The 14,233-nt window shown below is 39.4% G+C and overlaps 1 protein-coding gene across 1 annotated transcript in view; it reads left to right on the forward strand.

Moving 5' to 3' along the window:
• LOC120534598 (EF-hand calcium-binding domain-containing protein 6-like) overlaps positions 1 to 14,233 on the forward strand; it is a 204,716-nt gene that overhangs the window by 186,382 nt on the left and 4,101 nt on the right. The window contains exons 9-15 of the mRNA XM_039762187.1: positions 34 to 217; positions 439 to 633; positions 9,243 to 9,482; positions 9,575 to 9,805; positions 10,285 to 10,465; positions 11,103 to 11,287; positions 12,134 to 12,283. Coding sequence (XP_039618121.1) covers positions 34 to 217; positions 439 to 633; positions 9,243 to 9,482; positions 9,575 to 9,805; positions 10,285 to 10,465; positions 11,103 to 11,287; positions 12,134 to 12,283 — 1,366 coding nt within the window. The remainder of the gene's footprint in view (positions 1 to 33; positions 218 to 438; positions 634 to 9,242; positions 9,483 to 9,574; positions 9,806 to 10,284; positions 10,466 to 11,102; positions 11,288 to 12,133; positions 12,284 to 14,233) is intronic.

Raw genomic sequence — 14,233 nt, forward strand, 5'->3', positions numbered from 1 at the left:
TGTTTTTATTTATTTAATGTAATACTTTTTTAGGCTTGGTATTGGGACTCATGACAACATGTTGTCTTACACTGACTTTCTGAAAGCTGTGGATGAGGGCATGCCGAACAAGAGAGCACCTGCTACTCCGCAAGAAGTGTCTCAGCTTCTCAGCCCAGAAGAGGCTTTAATCAAACTGAGGAAGATGATGGCATACACTTCGGGCTCATTAGAAAAGGTTTATGGTTATTATTGTCTGTATTTGCCAAATCAATATGTGGACAATGATAATCCGCTGTGGCAACCCCTAACGGGAGCAGCCGAAAGAAGAAGATTGTATTTCTTATTAGTTTGTATCAACTGTTTGGTTTAACACATCAAAATAAATCAGAATAAACCAGTCCTTCTGATTCGGTAACCATTGTCGCCTAACTAAAATTTTCTGTTGCTTCTCTCCAGGCTTTCACTGCTTTTGATAAATGCAACAGAGGTGAAATAAAGCTGGAGGACTTCCGCCATGTGTTAAATTGCTTCTGCTTCAGGCTGTCTGATCTGCAGTTTCTTTACTTGGTTAGCAAACTGAAACTGAACAAAAACGAATCAGTTGTTGATTGGAAAGATTTTTTACAGGTTATGGAGCTTCCGATCCAAGAGGTAAGCAGATTTGAGAAATGTTATCTCTATACAGTCAGATTCTGAGAATGCCTTGGAATAAACAGATGTATCGCCTTGTTGGAACCCATCCTGAGGTGCAGTTCAGACCAAATGCATATATTCATAAAGTATTCATAAAATATGTTGAACAGAGTGGCTTGGTGGTTATCAATTCTCCCTTCTGAGTTTGAAATGCAGGGTTTTGCACTTTTTTGTAGCTTTTCTTCAGGGTTTTACTGCTTTTGATATAGAGAAAACATTAACTGAAGGCCATATGTAAAATGGTAGCCTGTCAGTATTTGTCTGGAGTTTACCCATTCTCTCTGGGACCCTCGGGGTTTTTCTCAGGGTACTCTGGTAATGTGCACATCACGCTAATTGAAGATTTTAAATTGTCTCTGTGCAGATGTGCAGGAGTGGTCCCAGTGATGGACGATTGGCTGTCCAGGGCTGCCTCCTGACCGATGCCACAGGGACAGGTTCAGGCCCCAGAAAAAATTATGTTGTTTAAGGTTGTACTATAATAAAATATTCCTGTAATATTTTTATGACATTTACATGAAATATATGTAAATTACATAATTGGGATAGTTTATGTTAAAATGCTGTATACAGTACAATACAACACAACTTGTTTTTGTTATGTGCTCTTCACTGAGTGCAGGCACAGAGCGATGTGAGCAAATTCTCAGGTAAAATGCAATTCTAGATTATACTAATTACTAAATACAGACTTAGTAAACCTAAAGATACAGCCAGTCAGTCATTGTCCAACCTGCTATATCCTAACACAGGGTCACAGGGGTCTGCAGGAGCCAATCCCAGCCAGCACAGGGTGCAAGGTAGGAACAAAATCCAGGCAAGGTGCCAGCCCACCGCAGCCTAAAGATACAGAATTGTTAAAACACACAGAAAGCAAAGTAGAAGCTGATTTGAATAAATGGAAACCAACAATATTTGTCTATTATTTAATTAATTGTTGACTATGGCCAGTTGACAAAGTAGAGTGTCAAAAACAAAGTAAGACACAGTCAGTCATGAAGACCTCAACCAACTAGCCAGCCACCCCCTCCTGGGCATTTTATTGAGGAGTCTGTGTTGGCCATCCAATCTGATTAGTGAATCTTTCCATCTGAGGATTCAAATGCTCCTTTTTCTGAGCAAACATCCAGATATCAAGAACAGAAACAGAATAGAGGAGGGTTAGTAGCAGTTTATAAATATCGCATTACTTGTAGTTTGTTATAAATGCGGTCAGCATCATTCCTTCCGATAACAAACATTTCTGTTTTTTTCTGTATTCATAGGCAAGTAATTCTCATCCATCTACTCCTTTAAGACACTGACACAACTAGTTAAGAACAGCATCAGAAAAACATCTTTTGATCTAAAAGAAAGGTATAACTGGGTGGTGTTTGCATAGGAGTGAAAATAAATTTGAAATGAAAACACTAAAGGTCCAAGTACTGAGCCCCGCAGGACACCATATTTAACCTCTGAGTGTAATGATGGAGTACTGTTAGCACATTTCAGCACATATTGAAAGCTATTTGATAAATGTGAACTAAACCAGTAAAACAGTACCTGAGAGACTGGTGTCATTTTCCAGCCTATGTAACAAATAGAGAGGTCATTTTCCTGCTTTTAGCATTAAAAGGGACTGTGCACAGAGTGTTTGTTGGTTTGTGTGCTATGTTGATGCCTGATCTGGACAGGATAGGTGCTGTACCTTCTGATACCCTATGAGAAAGTATGTGCCAGGTAGGATAGGGGGTACAGGTTGGATTTGATTGCTTGCTGGGGTCTCTGACATCTCTTCAGCATTGTCTAATGAATATTTTTTGGGTAACCGTTTGATGTGAACAGTTGGAGAACATAGCGTCTTTCATTGTTTTTAGTCACTTTGGTATTACAATGGGTGTGAACTCTTCTGAATAGTGTCTTAATACAGGTCCGTTTACGCAATGATGGGTGGTTGCTAGCAATAGCATTCCTCATGATAAACACCTGTTATCAGGGTGGCGTTGTTACTTCTTTCAATGGATATATCCAGGAACTTGATGCATCTGTTTATTTCTTTTTCCATAGTATACTGGATCGCAGGGAATAATGTGTAGATGCGGTTGTGGGATAAGTGCTATATAAATGTAAAGAATTGCAGGTAAAATTCCATTACAATGAACTGCAAGGGACCTAAAAAATATTTCATTGTAATGAAAATTTCATTGCATTGCATTTATAGCTGTAGTGCTTTCTTTAACTTGCGTCAGGCGTTTGCAATTATTTCAATGGCTTCTTTCGCGTTAATTTTAATCTTCTCCTGTCTAAAAGTTATGCTGATGAGAATTTTGTTCAGCATTTCCTTGCGATAATACACTTTCAGGGTGCAAATGATGCTCAAATCCAATGGTTGAATCACTGCCGTGCAATTGGGAGGAATTCAACGCGAACATTATCTAAATGTGGAAGCATGTTGTGGGCAGCACAGTTATCAGTCAGAAGCAGAATCATCCTTTTATTCTTCTTCATATTGTGAGGTTTCTGAACTCTTTTGTGATCCCCCCCCAACCCAACGGGAACATCACGCTGAAGTGCATCCTGATGCACAATTGCTGCATCTGTGGAAGATTGTTTGTCCATTGCCGGGGCAGGGCAACAGCAGGCTCACAGCGGTGCAGTGAGGCGCCACAGAAGCAAATCCTAATTGGGATTGTGTGATAAGTCCCTGTCTTACACCCCAAAACACAAGGCTTAGTCTCAGTACTTTAGTAAAACCAGCTTTATTCAGCTTGAAACAGGAACAGCAAAGTTATTTATTGTAACAGGGTCTGCCACTCTCCTATAAACAGACACAGCAGTCAGGCAGGGTTTTGGCCAGGTTAGTGGCCAAGTAATCCTGTTACCTGCATTTACAATGTTCCTTGTATCACCCATCGAGATCTTTTATGTTTGCTTTGGTGGAGAGATGCAGCAGAGTTGTGAGCCTGTTGTTGCCCCAGCAACATATAAACAGTCTTCTAGAGACACTTTCGGAACGCTCTTTGGCGTGTCATCCAGTTAGGGGAGGTCCCAAAAGAGTTTAGAAATCTCACATTTTCTTGAATGACTGCTGCATTAATAGGAATGTGACAATGTTGACAATCAGGATCCTGAGCTGTTTCATCATGTGGGATGGGTGCGGCAATGAATTGTACCATTGCATGCTCCCCAACCTGACATAACCCGACTTGAGCTGTCGTTGTGGAAATCATTCATCTGGTCACTTTACAATATGACAGATATGTTGTCAATGTAGCATATCCAAAGTTTCGGTTTGTACTAATTTAGAGCTATGTTTTTCAAATTGCTGCATTAGCAATTCCGCTAAGAGTCCTGATAATAGTGAATCAATTGGCATGCCTTTTTTGTCTGTAGTATTTCCTATTACAGTGGAACCTCAGTTCACGACCATAATTCATCCCAAAACTCTGGTTGTAAACTGAGTTGGTCGTGAACCGAAGCAATTTCCCCCATAGGATTGTATGTAAATACAATTAATCTGTTCCAGACCATACAAACTGTATGTAAATATTTTTTTTTAAGATTTTTAAGCACAAATATAGTTAATTATACCATAGAATGCACATCTAATAGTAAACTAAATGTAAAAACATTGAATAACACTGAGAAAACCTTGAACAGAGAAAACTAACATTGCAAGAGTTTGTGCTATAGCCTTATGACCAGATCGCCGTAAACACTTTTTTTAATGAGTTTTAAGCACAGGGGAAAAAAAAAGGAACATTTGAACAAATACGAACTTTATTTAAAAACCAACCACAAGCAACCAAGAAAGTAGGAGTTGCAGGAGTTCACGCTAATAGCCTTACAGCCCGATCGCTGTAAACACTTTTTTTAAAATGAGTTTTAAGCACAGGGAAAAAAGGAACATTTGAAAAATCTAATTTAATAAACCACCAAGAAAAGTAACATTGCAACAAATCACGCTACGAAGCACTCCCTGTAAACACTTTTTGTTTTAATGAGTTCTAAGCACAGGGAAAAAAAACGAACATTTGAAAAAAGAGAAAAGTAACATTGCAACAATTCACGCTATGAACTGAAAAATTAACTTTTGAAAAATCCGTAATACAAAAACCATAAACCACCAAGAAAACTAACCTCGCATGAGTTGAGTTCTGTCATAAAGTGAGGAACTGCGTGGAGAGGAGGTTACAATTTTGAGGGAGAGTCTGGCTCCGCGATGGAGGGATGTTTTCCTTCAGGTGTTTTTTCTGTTGTGATTTCTTGGGTTTCTGGTGTTTTTAGCTGTTTAGCTGGTGGATCAGTGTGATCAGTTTTTCACGAATTCTTTCGCAGCTTCAGCGTCGGAACTAGCAGCCTCTCCATGCCTTACCACACTATGAATGCCACTTCTTTTGCGAAACTTTTCAAACCATCCTCTACTGGCTTTAAATTCCTCACTTTCGGCACTCGTAGAAGGATAGTTTTGCAGCAAATCGCCATGAATCTTCCTGGCTTTCTCGCATAACATCGCCTCGCTTACGCTATCCCCTGCAAGTTGCTTCTCGTTCAGCCACACTAGCAACAGTTTTCCACCTCTTCCAGCACTTGAGGCCTCTACCTGGTTAACGCTGTAACTCCTTTTGCAACATCAGCTGCTTTAATAGATTCTTTCTGCTTTAAAATAGTCGAAATCGTAGATTTTAACTTCTTGTACTCGGCGGCAAGATCAGTAGCACGAACGTCACGCTCAAACTTTTCAATAATTTCTTTCTTTACTTCGATTTCAATTTTCTTCAAAACTTTCTTCTCACCACTCTTCACCTGCTTAGAAGCCATGGTTAACTGCAAAAGCACACAAAATACTGTAGAGCACAAAGAGATCACAGGTAAAGAACGAACGTCTGACTGAGAACAATGAACAGGGAGCAGCTCTACACGTGCTTAAATACAGTAATCGTCGTGTACAAACCAGAAGGGAAATGGAATAGAGCACAAAGAGTTCACAGCAAAAGCACGCACACACGTGCAAGCACGCACGTTGTACCGAGAACAATGCAACACGTGCAGAAATCGTCAGCGCGCACGAACCGAAAGGAAAACTGGCTTGTTCGTATACCGAGTGTGTGGTCGTGAACCAAAGCAAAAGTTTGGCAAACTTTTTGGTCGTAAACCTGAGTTGTACGTTTTCCAAGATGTTCGTGAACCAAGGTTCCACTGTAAAATGAAAGTGAGTTTTCTGGAAAAGTGAAGCTAGATGCATTATATCCTTCATGGCCAGCTTCGTTCAGGTCATTATGGTGGGCTTGTTGTTTAGCTTTGTACACTCCTCTTGTTTAATTTGTAGTTACTCTACTTCCTGGTAGTCATGGTCATTCCTGAGGCTCGTAGTGACTGGCAGGTTTTTGTTCCAAGCTGACTGCTTACTTAAAAACCAATCCTTACCAATAACAAGTCTTAATGTAATTTTATGGTTTATTAGTGTTTTCATTCTTGTATAATACAATTTTTCCTTTCCAGTGATATCACCCAAGCAATTTCTTGCCTGAAGTAGATTAGTAATTCTCAGTCCTTCACATTTTTCTTTTAGTTTAAAGATACATCCAATGATGCACTGGGACACACCATTGGTGATGTTTCCTGAGGTCATCAGGTGTCACGCAACATCAGATAGCCTTACTCAAGTGACCCAGCCAGGGCTGATCGGACCCTGGATTGTGTCCCAGCAGCAACAGCCCACGATTCAGACCTCCTGATCCAAAGCACCTCTCTGTAGCCTCTATGTTGGACTTTATGGCTCTCCTTTTTGTAGCTCCTGTGATGCCAAGCAGGGTGTATAGATCTTGTATAAGGAGCACCAGCAAAGCCTCAACACCCCACCTCAAAGGGCGCAGAATGAGCATTCCAGCCACTCCTTCATCACTGCTGCACCAGCTCACTGTACTTGGACCACTTTCAATCATCATCCTTTTCAATGCGCACCTCCCAAGAGACTGTCAATTCCACTAGAAGTACCTGCTTTGAAGAGGCAGATTTTAGTACCATGTCTGGCCTGAAAGAAGTTGGTGTAATGTGCTCCAGGAACTTGATCTATCTTCCCAAGTCTACTCACAATTCCCAGTCCAATGCTGAGGTGAGCAGGTCAGCTACTACTGAAAGCTGTTTCTAAGGCTGCTCTCTTGCCCTGACCAAGGTGATGCCCCTCCTCCACTCCTGCACGCACTTCCTCCAGGACTAGATGACATCTGTCCTTAACCATGGACCTTGTTGTAGTGTGGCTGTTGCGATGTTTCATGTGGGAACTGTTACAGCTTTCTTCACACCTGACCTGAAGTGTCCTCAGGAATGAAACTAGATATGAATAAGTGGGAAATTGTCAGTTTGTCTGAGAATGTGACACCTGCTTTTCTTCACATACAGTATGTTGTCGATCTGTTAAGTACAGGTAAATTCCTGTAAGTGTGAAAGGGGTCCCTCCAAAACCATCATTTGAATTATACTGAAAATAAAGCAAAGTCTGCACATCCAGCATTTGCAAGTAGGAATAGGTTCAGTGCCTGAAATGCTTGTACAAAGTTTTCTGTAATGGGCCCTGTGCACTTTCACGGGGTCATCAAAATCCATGCAGTTCAGTATGGTGGACTTAAGAAAGAATAAAAGGTCTTCTTCTAAATAGTGGGCTTTTGGGAGTGAATGCAATCTAAAATGCAGAGCTATTACTATGTTGCAAGACTTTTATGGTTCTCCCATGACTTTGTTCTCACTCCAGACGTGCTCTAAAGTCAGATCCATCATTACTAAACTCCACACAGTGCTTAAACAAAGAGCTTTCTTTTTTTAATGAGGGCAATCAAAAATTTTAAAGACATAAATGAAGCTGGCATGGAAAAGAAGAAAACAAAATGTGAAACCTGAATTTGTCATTGAGAATGGAGATATTTAATTGGAAGAGTCAGTTATGTAAAGATCAACTATGGAAGGCACAAGAATCACTTGAGATTTGTTAGTTTTCATACATAAGATGTTAACAGACATTAATGCAACTGAGACTGCTGGTCATGTGTTCCAAGGCGATTTAGATCTGCTAAATGTAGTTATTCATCTTTGCTGTTTGCATGTTGGCCCCTTGCAATTTGCTGCAAGACCGACCTGCTCTTAAGCCAGTGTCACATTATAACACTCCTAGTTGGAGAAGATTGTCAAACTTGGTGGATGTAGTTGTGTGAAGCATCTGTCAGGTTACACTACTTGTAAACGCAGGATAGAACAATTTATATGACTCTGACGACTTTTCAGTGGAGATTCACATTTTCCAAAGTATTGCAAGCTTGACACACTCTGATAGACAATTTATGTGTGAATGCTATCCTGTTATGGCAAGTTTATCCACAATTTCTGCTCTTATGATTTTAATTGTTTTATTCTGTTGTGTTGTCACAATCATGAGACATCAGACAGAGGAGCCTCTCTTCATTGTGTGCAGGCCAAAACACCCATGATCCTTCTTTTTTCTGCACTGCTTGACAGCTTTTGCTCACACCCAAGCCTGCCACTTTGACTTAACACAAAACATTTTGTCGGGTAGAGCTGTGGACCGGTGTGACTGAATCAGTGGGGGCTTCAAACTGCATGACTAGAGGTGACGGGAGCGCTAAGATTATGTAAATGAGGTTTATGACTGAAGATGGTGAACTGTGACAGGGGCTTTGCCAGCCACTACTGTCTAAATAATGCGGGGGACACAATGGTCTTGTTACAACAATGCACTGGGAAGACTTTAAAAATTGAATTAGGCAATGTTTATCATTTAAAATCAATAAATAATGTATTGTTTATTTGTTCAAATAGTGTTGTTGCCTGATTTTATTTAATTGTGGCTATAAACATTCTTTTTATTGCATGTACTGTTTTGTAAAACATTGATTACTTAGTAGTAGAAGTATTGTCAAGTTAAGAGTTAAGTGAGAACGTGCCCAATTTTTGTAAAATTTACATCCTAAATGTCATAGTTATTAAGATTATAATTCCATGTGCATATTCATTAATTATTTTTCTAAAACTAATTTATTCAATTTAGGAACAAAGGGGATAAACCTGTCCTGATGTTACTGGGTATTGTGCAGGAGCTAAATCTAGAGGGGGCAAACATTCAGTCATACCCACAGCAGGTCACACTTTTGAGTCTAATGGTATCCTAAAATTTCACTGGGATGTAGAAGGAGTTTGAAGTATCCAGAGGAAGCCTGCATGAACAGGGAGACAATGTGTTTATTCACCATAGTCAATGAATGGGCCAGGATTTGAACCCAGGCTCCTGAAATGTTAAGGTAGTAGCACTAGTGTCTGATCTACCATTTTATAATGAAACTTTTTTTTATATATTAGTTTAAATATTTGTCAGTGATTTAGTTCCCTAGAAAAAAGTAAGCACTGTCACATGGGACTTCATGAATCTACCATCAACGATACTCATGAAATCACATTAACAGATATCATTTTGAGAAGATAACTAATTCATGATGCTGGTGACTACTTTAAAAGATATCATTTAGTGACGTACATTTAATTTTCTTTTACAATGGAAGGACTGAATTTTGCATTTTCAGATTAAAGAAGACTGGGCAGACAAGGTAGAAAAAAAGGTTGAGAAAGTAAGCACACCTTTACCTTCCAAAAGTTTGTCACTGAAAGACATCCTGAGTCGCATACGTGAGGTTGTTTCATCCCGTTTGTACATCATCACAAAGGAGATGACTGATATCGACTATGCCCACATTAATGTTATTGCCAAAGAGGACTTCAGGGATATTTGCAATCGCTATTTTATGCGATTAACAGATGAGCAGGTATGAATAGTTGTGTTCAACATACAAAAAAGTGAACAGCTAAACAATGGTGGTAGTTTCATGAAGTTACCTGCATGTAATTTTCATTGTAGTTTGAATTTCTTTGGAGTGAAATGCCAGTCAATAATTTTGGAAACCTTGAATATCAAGAATTTTTAAAGATGTTCAGTGGAGAACTCAGCGACAAACCTCAGAGTCCTGCTCCTTCTGTTCTTAGAAGTGGATGTGGAAGTCCTGTAAAAACACCCTCGGACCATCTGGAGAGATCATCCTCTTTAAGTCGACGGCCAAAGACGGCACCCACTGCCATACATCGCTCAAAGGTGTGCTTCATTTCCAACTATAGATGGATATTTCTGAAAAATCGGAACTGTAATGTTTGTAATCACTATCTATCTATCTATCTATCTATCTATCTATCTATCTATCTATCTATCTATCTATCTATCTATCTATCATGTCACAGATCATTTTATTTGATCACTAGCAAGCCACCTGTCTAAGGCATTGAAATTTTAAGAAATCAGCATAGACCTCAGCAGTAATGTTTGCCATCTATATGCCTCTGTTATATGCCATTTGGTAAGCCGCGTTAATGTTTGTAATGTGCCATCTGTTGGAATGAAATGTTTGATGTTTGTCACGTGCCATTTTTTGGAATGACAGACACATAAAAACCGGACGGATGCTCAGACGGACACAGAGACACTTATTCTTTTATTAGGGTGGATAAATGAAAGGAGAAACTGGGTCAATCATTCATACTTCTGCTTACATGATTTATTCTTGTATTTTTGCTTAGTCTATGGATTCCTTGAAACGTCCTTTGACAGCACGAGAGTGTTCAACACCCTTAATAAACTGTGAGTTCATTGAGCAGAAGCTAAAGAAGCAAATCTACAAGTGCTGGAAGGACATTCAGAAGGAATGCAGACTTCGAGATCCCGAAGGGAGAGGAGAAATCAGTATTTCCAGCTTCTATGGTATGATTGCCCCATCCTAACCGGAAATCCATCCATATTTAATAGGGTTAGCAAGGGTTTCCGAGAAAAAAAGTACAACATTTTGGTGTCTTTGTGGTATGTTCATGACCTGACAGTAAGCTGTTGTTGTGGTTCTCATAAATTCAAGTGTATTTATAAGTTGCAGCCTGTAGCCATTTAAGATTTTCTGGCACCCTCATATCTTAGGGTTGCCTTAAGCATTAAAGACGTCAAATGGTGCTGCTTTCCTTTCCAATAGAGAAGATGCCTTCCTGCATCAAACACTTGGGCTGTCCATTCATACTGCTCTGCCTACCCAAGCAAAGGAAGGCAGGGCCGTTGAACTACCGTATGACAGACCCTTGTGGTCCTGCATCTACAGTATGTACAAAGGCACACGTCTGTTTAGAGGTGCTGCACATGTCAGATCTTATACCACATTTTTAAATGCATGATACAGTGAGGAGGGGACCAATCCCCTGGCTAAGCCCATGTCTATTCCTGAGTTTCCCCTCATGAAACCTTTGAGCCATGCTACTGTAGTCATTAAGTCTTTGTAGTCATTTCATGTAAGATATGCAGACATATCTACAACTTATATTTTGTGTGATGAATCTAATTTTTGTTTTTTTAACAGGTATTATGGAAAAACTCAATATAAAAATACCTGAGCATGATTTTGAGAAGATCATGATGAAATATGACCTTAGAAACAATGGAAGCTTTGCTTATCCAGAATTTTTGCGCCACTTTGTTCTCACAATGAAGCCCCAAGAGGATGACTTGCTTCAGAGGATGAAGTTCCTTAAGCCCCGTGTTCCAGTAAGGATGGCATTTCATTCTACTAAGTTTACTTACTGTTTATACTGTCATATCCAGTTGGCGGATCCACATGTTTGGGGCCCTGAAGTCTGAACTGGGAAGTTTGAACTGTGTCCCTTTGCAACCAGCAACGAGGTCTGGGTAACCACTGTTATCTTCTTTAATGGAGTTGTTTCATAACAGATCACAACAAATTTTTTAAAAATATTACCATTTCATTTTTAAGCAATGTGGACTAAAGTCCCCACCGGGATTAGGGGCCCCTGAAGCTTAAGCTTCATGTTTTTGTTTTTATCTGCAAACCCGCATAGTTGGGAATTGTGTTGAGATAAAACATCAGCTACTTTTAGCATTCTAAATGACACTTCAAATAAATGTATAAATAAAACAAATGAATTCCTCATGAATTAGAATAGAAGGAGGAACACAGAGTTGAGGAACACATGAAAGAAACATGAAAGAGGTAAAAAATAAAATGTAAAAAGTAATCCCAGATCATGACCCCACCTTTGGTATTTGGAACACTATATTGATCCCCAAGAGGAAATTGTCTTTTTTGCGTGACTTTTGGAGGTCAGAGCACAGGGTCAGCCATTGTACAGCACTGCTGGAGCATTTTTCAGGTTAAGGGCCTTGCTCAAGGGTCCAGCAGTGTAGAACTCCCTCTGGCAGTAATTTGAACTGGCAACCTTCCAGATACCAGTGCAGATCCTTAGCCTCCGGGATGAGTGTGCTTGTTGAGGTCAAGAGAGTGCACAGAACGGTGCTGCTGCATGGTAAGACAGGTAGCAGTGACAGAGATTGCAATCATTTCTATTGTTTATTTTTTTTTGTTGTTTTATTCAGATGACTCCTGGGGTGGAAACAGCACAATTTTGGGAATCAATGCTAAGAATCCAAAGACAAGTTCTGCAGTACTGGAGGCAAATAAGGCGCTACTTCACATATTGTGATCAACAGAAAAGTGGCTACATTTCCTTGAAGGATTTCCGACAGGTGAGTTTTTTTCCATTCTGGAAGGCCTTTGAATTGTTTTTATCTAAGACTAGCAAAGGCCACTCCAGTGGTCAGGATTAATGTCTATATGGAGTCTGTTGTGACAAAAAGTATTGGCCTCCTCTGTGATTTTATAAATCCATCCATCCATCCATCATCCAGCCTGCTATATCCTAACTACAGGGTCATGGGGGTCTGCTGGAGCCAATCCCAGCCAACAAAGGGCGCAACACAGGAAACAAACCAAAAAATTCTTTAATCTTTTAACACCTAATAATAGAAAATGGGTCATCTGTGAATGAATAAAAAAATTATTTAATCTAGGAAATCATTCAATACATTACCAAAGAGTAATCCAGACCTAACCAAGGGCTCGTACTGTAGAGACAGTTTGGCAGTCAGACTATAAAAGAAAAGAGAAGGTGAAGTATATGGACAATGGCGAGTGAAAGACACAGAAAAAGAGATAGAAAATGTGCTCTGCTCATATTTTTGGGATGTTTTCGTGTATTTAGATTTACTTGGGGGCTTTGCTCGCCCACCCCCGGGTTTGGTTAACAGAATACACAAATTTTAAGAGATTGTTATTTTCATGGAAATTGATACATATGCATTATTTTCACTTTTACTTTAAAACTTTAGTAAAAACAATATTTGGAATTAACTTTTCTTCAAGAGCGCATTGAATTTTGATTCTGTGTTTGGACTCACATCGTGACAACGCAACTTATAACTGCCTGTGAGTGAATATCGTTTTTCTCTTTAATAAATAAAGCGATTTTTTCTAATGTTTATCCATTCTCTTTCTTCTTCTTTGCTTAGTCGTTGACTTGTCATCTAGAACGTATAAAATTATTGTCCTGATAAAATTTATAAGAGCTGAGAGCGCAGGAACTGTTTTTGCTAAAAGCATTTATACGACTAAGAGCTGAGAGCACAGGAAGTGTGTCTGACAAAAGCATCACATGACTGAGGTTAGATGACTGTGGTCTTGTTTTAAAATAGTTGTAAGTAGGGCGTGACTTGAAAGAATCTCATGTTAAATGTTTCCATCTCATGGGACTTCATACCGCACCAAGGTTTTTGGAATCTTTTAATTCTTGCTGGCAACACGAATTAGACAATCTACAAGTCTCTGACTTAAAGTTTAAATCCGAGCAATATATTCAATCTCTTTTTGCTGTTCCATTATTTCACTGAGTAATAATTTCTGTTTGTTTGCCCTAATGCAATCTTTCCTATCCTTTTTTTGAGACTTTCGAATTCTTGTACTTCCATTATCTCTAACCTTCTCTGCATGTGTACTGTGTGAACATTTTTGAATTCTTTATGTAGAGAAAAGCCAAGCAAAATGACACCTTTTATTGGCTAACTAAAAAGATTACAATATGCAAGCTTTCGAGGCAACTCAGGCCCCTTCTTCAGGCAAGATGTAATCAAGGCCTTGCATACTGTAATCTTTTTAGTTAGCCAATAAAAGGTGTCATTTTGCTTGGCTTTTCTCTACATTCATAATGGCTAACACGGTACAACAACCTAAATTCTTTATGACATTCTACTTTGTCATTTACTCTTTTTTTCCGTCCCCAGGCGTGGACTCGTCTTGCTGGACGTATAAGTGTCTCTCCGAGAAAATCACATCTTGTCTCCTTCCAAGATTTTTTTTATAATAGAGAAACAAAGCTATGCCAGTGTCCTCTCACACACTGACTCTTAATCATTCCTTTGCAAGTGTGAACATGTGAGCGGACTGACCGACTGTTAAGCCTTCTGTCAAGAGTGCGTTCACAAAATGAATCCTCAAATCCAGATTACTGTAATTGATAAGAAGTTATCCTGTTGTTATTTCCATCCGGTCTCCTCTTACTCTGAAGTTTCGGCCATTTTGCTCTATACGTTGTGCTCTATGGATTTATGAATAATTGGGTTAGTGATGCCTTCTAAGAAAAT

Source organism: Polypterus senegalus, chromosome 8 (genome assembly GCF_016835505.1).
Source record: "Polypterus senegalus isolate Bchr_013 chromosome 8, ASM1683550v1, whole genome shotgun sequence".
Lineage (NCBI taxonomy): Eukaryota > Metazoa > Chordata > Cladistia > Polypteriformes > Polypteridae > Polypterus > Polypterus senegalus.